Below are 6,301 nucleotides of genomic sequence, written 5' to 3'. Positions count from 1 at the left end.
AGTTGATAGGTCTGAAGGACCTGACATCAGGCTAAAATCCAGCTAGGTCTGTGGGACCCGATAGCTGGTGCTAAGTCCAAATAGGTCCATGGAACCTGATATCTGGCAGGAAGTCTGGTTGGATCCTCAGAACCTGACAACCTGCTGAAATCCAGTTGGGTTTGTGGACCTGATAACTGGCGGGAAGACTTAGTAGGTCAAAGGCAAGTTAAGCGACTGCAGTTGGTAAGTAAGAGGTAAGCAACTGGAGGAGAGATCCAGTGAGGACGCCTTCTCGATTGACGGAACTGTAGACGTAGGTCTAATTTATGTTTATTTGAGAAACCTAATTTGAAATCTTGACTAAATCCTGCTCTTGGGGAGACATGATCTAATTACTACTTCTATCTTATTATGTTGTGCTAACTCTGTTTTGCAAGATAAATATATTTTTATTTTCTTGAACTAACTCCTTCTTGTAGGAAGGAGAAGTGCGAAAAAGGGGACTCTGGGTGCCCGGACTCCGGGCGCCCTGAGTTGGTTCGGGCGCTCATACCAGCTCGCTCGGGCGGGTGCCTGGGCAGACACCCGAGCGGTTCAAAGGCCTGAAATTTGTCCAGGCGCCCATACTAGAAAAGTTATCCAAGGCTAAGTTGGAGCGCATCGACTGGCCAAGCCCATGTCGACGGTCCAGGCATCCGAAGGGGTCCGGGTGCCCAGAGGTGGATAAAACTTCATGGATAAAGTTTCAATGAGAGGTCTCTATGTCAGCATGATCCAATCGCCCAGAGGGATTCCAGGGGCTCGGAATGGGCTTATATAAGGGTCTTCGACCAGCAGCTTCAGAACAACACTTTCTACGACTTTTATTCTTGTGTACTGCTACGAAAATGCTTCGATGACACCGAAAGACTGCTCAGAAGTTTGAAGAACGAAAGATTTCAATTTTCTTTCTATTTGTCGGTAATAATTACTTCAGTTCTTGTACTTAATACTTGTAGTACATTATTCGAATTGATAGTGATTGCCCAACAATAACAGTTGATGATCGCGGGCCTTGGAGTAGAAGTCGTTATAGGATACGAACCAAGTAAAATCATCCATGTTAACGTTATTTTTTGTTTTCTTTATTCCACTGCGTAACTCGTTTTCACTCTCGATTTTTGACGAACGCTATTCACCCCCCTCTAGTGTATTTACGGTCCTACACACCAGAGGCGACAACGTGTATGCTTGCCGGCCTCGTGTGCATGCATATAAAGGAGAAGAAGGGGGCTCATGCGGTCTTCCTTCTACGTGAGCCAGTGCTTACATCGTCGGTGCTCGACAGCAGCCTCCTCGACAGAGGAGAAGGCGAAGTGACGGGAGAGGTGGCTTGGCATGCGTGTGGCGGAGAATACCTGCCCGTGATTGTGAAAGGGGGCGGTGGCGATGAAGTAGAAGAGAGCTGACTTGAGGGAGAGGGAGGCGTGATGCTCCTCAGCGTGTATGGCTCCGGCTACTGCCTCGACGAATGACCAAAGGGGGGGGGGGGGGGGGGGCGACGGCTGATGGCGGTTGTCGGAGAAAGACTGGGGGCGTGCCGAATAATGCTTCTTTAAAATTCTAAATAGTGAAATGATCAAAATGCCCCTTTCTCCTCCCCTAATTTCTCTAGAATCCTTAAGGTACATCCACATCAGCATGCATATACATTTGAGCCAACCACCATCTTGTAGTATTAACGGGGGATGACTTCAAGAAAAGGGGATGAGCATTGCTTCTTGTCAGGGATTCACCGTAATGTTATTGGATTACTATGTGCAGGAGATGAGATCAAATGTATCTGACAGGTGCAAGGCGGTGCCTGTCACCTCATATATGAGGCTTTTCTGACATCTTCTGACATATCTGATTTTAATGTGCTGAGGGTAGACAAATATCAACTGGTTTGGCAAATGTCTATCTCGTGGTTGACCTTCGAGCTAGTCGACTATCGCTACCCAATGGCTTCTACGATATTCTCAACCTTGCCACAAGGCTGGCTAGGGAGATGTAGCCCCAAGAAGATCCAATAGAGATGAGGAAGCAAAGTAGATGAGGGAGTTGAATTGCAAGGGAAGTCCCCTTCAAGGATGGCGCTCGCGGCCTGACTGCTGACATCCTTTTTGATGGATTGGACTTCAAACTCAAAGAGTGTGGGAGAGAATGACGAATCTGATAAGGGGAGATGCTAGTTAGGGGAATATAAAAAGAAATAATAAAGTAAAATAATTGGAAGGGAGAGCACCCATGGAGATATTCCCACGGAGATGTTCTTACCGCCTTGGACGACGAGCTATGGGTGTTCCCTAATGAGGATGCTCCTATGTCTATGGAGAGTAAGAATTAGAAGAGATTCATTCGGGTACCCTAACTACTAGATTGCTTCAGGGAAGTTCTCAATTCTTATATTTACGAGTCTTTGTACTTTTGAGTTGTACTTTTGAGTTTATGCACTTTCAAGTCCCACTTCGGAGTCCATGCACTCTTAAATTCATATATTATTTCTAATCCTTCACCTTCAAAGTACTTCACCCAAAGGGATTATTCTCAATCCTTTATTTTTCAAAGTCCTTGAGAACTTTCCGAGTCTTCAGGTCACGTCTGTTGGCAGTGTGGCACGGATCCGTGAAGGCAGACTTACAGAGGGCACCAAAGGCGGGGACTGCGAGGCAAATCACTTTCCATGATAGTTTAGTCATTGAGATAACACAAAAAGTTTCAAATGTTCAGCAGAGTTGTTTAGAATTTTACTCAATACAACGGGAGCTTGTCGATTCTTATTATTATTTAAACATCCATCCCGTGGTCATTTATTCAATTGTTTTTCGATTGTTACCTTTGCATCGTGGTTTATTTTATATTACCATTGTTGTTTAGGTGACGAAGCTGGCTAGATGCTCTTCACTTTTGTAGCAAATTTAAAGGCCAAAAGGGTGCTCTGCTTATGCTCTTGTCCAATCAATTTGATTCGGGCAATATTGCCAAAGGCCACGGCAACCCTAAAATCTTATTCCTTTATGAGAATGGTGCTCAACTATTTGGATGAATGCCAATTGCCGAAGCATATCAATTTTCTTGTGCATGTCTATAAGAACAAGGGTTTGTTTTGATACGTCGCTCTCCTCTCACAAAATACCTCTATGATCTTACCACTCAACCTTTTCTCCTGTCCTAAGCAAGGCATTCATCCATGCCTTAGCTTGTATGGTTAATCAACGCCACCGCCCGCCGATATATATGATTCCAATCTGCTCCGTGTCCATCGATCATGGCCACCGAAATCTTAATCTCCCCCATCGATCAAGCCGCCGCAACCCCCGCCCTGCCGCTGCAGCCCGCCGCAACGGCGGGGAGCACGCGGATGTGGGGGTGGATGGCGACGACGGCGCGGGCCGTGGGCGGCGCTTGTCTGCACGTGCTAGAAAGCTCGGCGACAGGCACGCTCATCTTCACGTCGGTGAGCCTGTTGCTGGTGTGGCAGCAGAAGAAGAAGACGCGGAGGCCGGCACGGCCCCTCACCCGGTCCATGTCGATAGCCATGCTGCAAGGCGGCGACAAGGCGATGCAGCGGTTCAAGCTCTGCCACGACGCCATTCACGACGAAGCCAAGCTGAAGGCCGCCGTCGACGACATGCGCCGCGAGCTCGACAAGCCCCAAATCGACTTCGCCAAATTATACGTTCGCTATTATTTCCCATTCAACTTTCTTGTTCATCTTCAGCTGAGAATACTAGATATAAATGAGTTGACGGCGCGCAGGCATGCGTCGGAGTCGTAGAGATTAGCGGAAAAGAGAAGGAAGCAATCGAATTGCTCGAAGACGCCCTAAAGAAACAAAAGGCCGAGCACACACACGATATCCATGAGCTTGAGCTCTTACTGGTCGAAATGAACATTTACCAGGTATATAATTAAACGCTCTCAGGTAGGGCTCTTAACGAATCCAGTAGGCTCGCGAATTTTTTAAACCGGTTCAAAAAAATATTTGGTTCCAATTTGAAATTTTTAAACCTGAGCTGAATTCAAAGATGTTGAAACTATTTATCAAACCGAAGTCGAACCTAAATTATTTTATTCGAAAGTTCATAAGCTATTTTTAAATTTTTATTTTTTATTATTATTATTATTATTTCAAGCTAAACCGACTTTCAAACCTAGCCTTTTCATTTTCGAGCCATAATCTATCTGTGGCTAGAAAAAGCTTAAGATTGAGTTTGAAAGTTCCAGCTCAAACTTAGCTTTCTATGGAATCAAACTCGAGCCACAAAAAATAACAATTCAAGTTTCGAATCGAGCTTTAAATATCTCTTTTCGAATTTGAGCCCGAACTCAAATGTTAAATTTTTTAAAATTTCGATTCATTTACAGTCCTATTCTCATGTCATTCCAATCACACATATGTATATATAAGAGCATTTACATTAATTTTATTTTTTTTAATCTAAAATACATAATTTCTGATAAAAAATTTATATTCATTTTTCATTATATCATATATTAGTTTTCCTAATTTCTCTCTTCTCTATAATGTTTAGGAAATGAATTTATTTATCATCCTACTCTCAAGTCATATGTATGTGTAAGTACATTCACATCAATTTTCTCATCTAAACTACATAATTTAGGATAAAAAATTTATATTCATTTTTCACTATATCATATGTTAACTTTCTTATTTTCTCCCTCCTCTATAATATTTATGGAAAAGAATCTCTTTCTTAAATTTAAAGAAGTACTATTTATAAATTTAAAATTTAAAATTTAAGAAATAAATAGAATAATTGATATAAAGATTTTTTTAACTAATTTATTTAAAATTTAAGTTAAAATTTTTAAATAGGATATTCTGAATGCTCCGCCAGCGTTAGTAAAAGTAGTAACTCTTCTCCTGCAATTTTGCAAGGGAAACTACCAAAAGGCTCTGAATTACCCGTGCATGAAGGCAGACGACGTTTCTTCTGCAGATGCTCGAGTTCATTTATATCAGGTGAGGAACAAAGCCGATCAATTGATTATACACGGATCCGATTTCATGTTTTTTAAGTACTGGCCGTGTTCTATAATTTCTAGGCGGTGATCTACACCATGATGAACGATGAAGAACGAGCCAGAGAGAGCTACAAGAAGATGAGGGAAATTCGAAGCGGATTCCATGGGCAAAAGTTCTTCAAGGAGGGCTCGTCGATGTCGCTTGACGTGGCTGATTTCGACGAGTTCGCGAAGGTGGCGAAGCGACTGGTGCAAGAGATCCAGGAAGCTCAGTCCGGAACGCCAGCCGCCAAAGCTCAGGAATCACAGCAAAAAACTGATCGATCAGGGCAAACAGATGGGCAAAAGATCCAGGAATTAGCTCAGTCCGGAACGACAGCCACCGACGCTCAGGAATCTCAGCAAAAAACTGATCAATCCGGGAAAACAAATGGGCTAGAGATCAAGGATGCTCACTCCGGAAAGACAGCCGCCGACGCTCAGAAATCTCAGCAAAAAACTGATCAATCCGGGAAAACAAATGGGCAAGAGATCAAGGATGCTCACTCCGGAAAGACAGCCGCCGACGCTCAGCAATCTCAGCAAAAAACTGATCAATCCGGGAAAACAAATGGGCAAGAGATCAAGGATGCTCACTCCGGAAAGACAGCCGCCGACGCTCAGCAATCTCAGCAAAAAACTGATCAATCCGGGAAAACAAATGGGCAAGAGATCAAGGATGCTCACTCCGGAAAGACAGCCGCCGACGCTCAGCAATCTCAGCAAAAAACTGATCAATCCGGGAAAACAAATGGGCAAGAGATCAAGGATGCTCACTCCGGAAAGACAGCCGCCGACGCTCAGCAATCTCAGCAAAAAGCTGATCAATTAATCGGAGCAAACGGTACAGTCGCCCGCGGTACAGGCAGCGCCACCAACTGAAAAATAAATTATTTTTTTTTAAAAAAAAGTGAAAACAAAAGAATGAATGCGAGAAAGAGGGTTGGCAAGGATAAGTTTAAACAAAGTTTAATAATAAATCTTAATTTGATTGTTTTTTATTGTGTTATAAAGCGGAAAGGTAGCGTCAAGCGTGAATGAACGGCATGTTATACATTTCAGTATTCAAATTTTAAAATTCTAAAAACACATTTCTATTATAATGAAACAAACAAGTTAATAGAAATTTTAAATAATCAAACAGGTTTAAATTACTAATTCGATAATACATAAGTAAAATAAACTCAAGTCCAATTCAAATTAAAAAAATTAACTCAATTATTTTATCAAATAAATTTAAATAACATAAAATTTGATTCAACTAGCTTAT

The 6,301-nt window shown here is 42.5% G+C and overlaps 1 protein-coding gene across 1 annotated transcript; it reads left to right on the top strand.

Moving 5' to 3' along the window:
• The first annotated feature begins 3,242 nt into the window (after positions 1-3,242).
• LOC122006642 lies at positions 3,243-6,027 on the top strand. Its single transcript, XM_042562212.1, has 4 exons — positions 3,243-3,682; positions 3,763-3,906; positions 4,907-4,990; positions 5,074-6,027. The coding sequence occupies exons 1-4, from the start codon at positions 3,272-3,274 to the stop codon at positions 5,911-5,913; spliced, it is 1,479 nt and encodes a 492-aa protein (XP_042418146.1). The 5' UTR covers positions 3,243-3,271; the 3' UTR covers positions 5,914-6,027.
• The last annotated feature ends 274 nt before the right edge of the window (positions 6,028-6,301 follow it).

Source organism: Zingiber officinale, chromosome 7B (genome assembly GCF_018446385.1).
Source record: "Zingiber officinale cultivar Zhangliang chromosome 7B, Zo_v1.1, whole genome shotgun sequence".
Taxonomy (NCBI): domain Eukaryota; kingdom Viridiplantae; phylum Streptophyta; class Magnoliopsida; order Zingiberales; family Zingiberaceae; genus Zingiber; species Zingiber officinale.
This window is presented reverse-complemented; position numbering and strand designations above follow the sequence as displayed.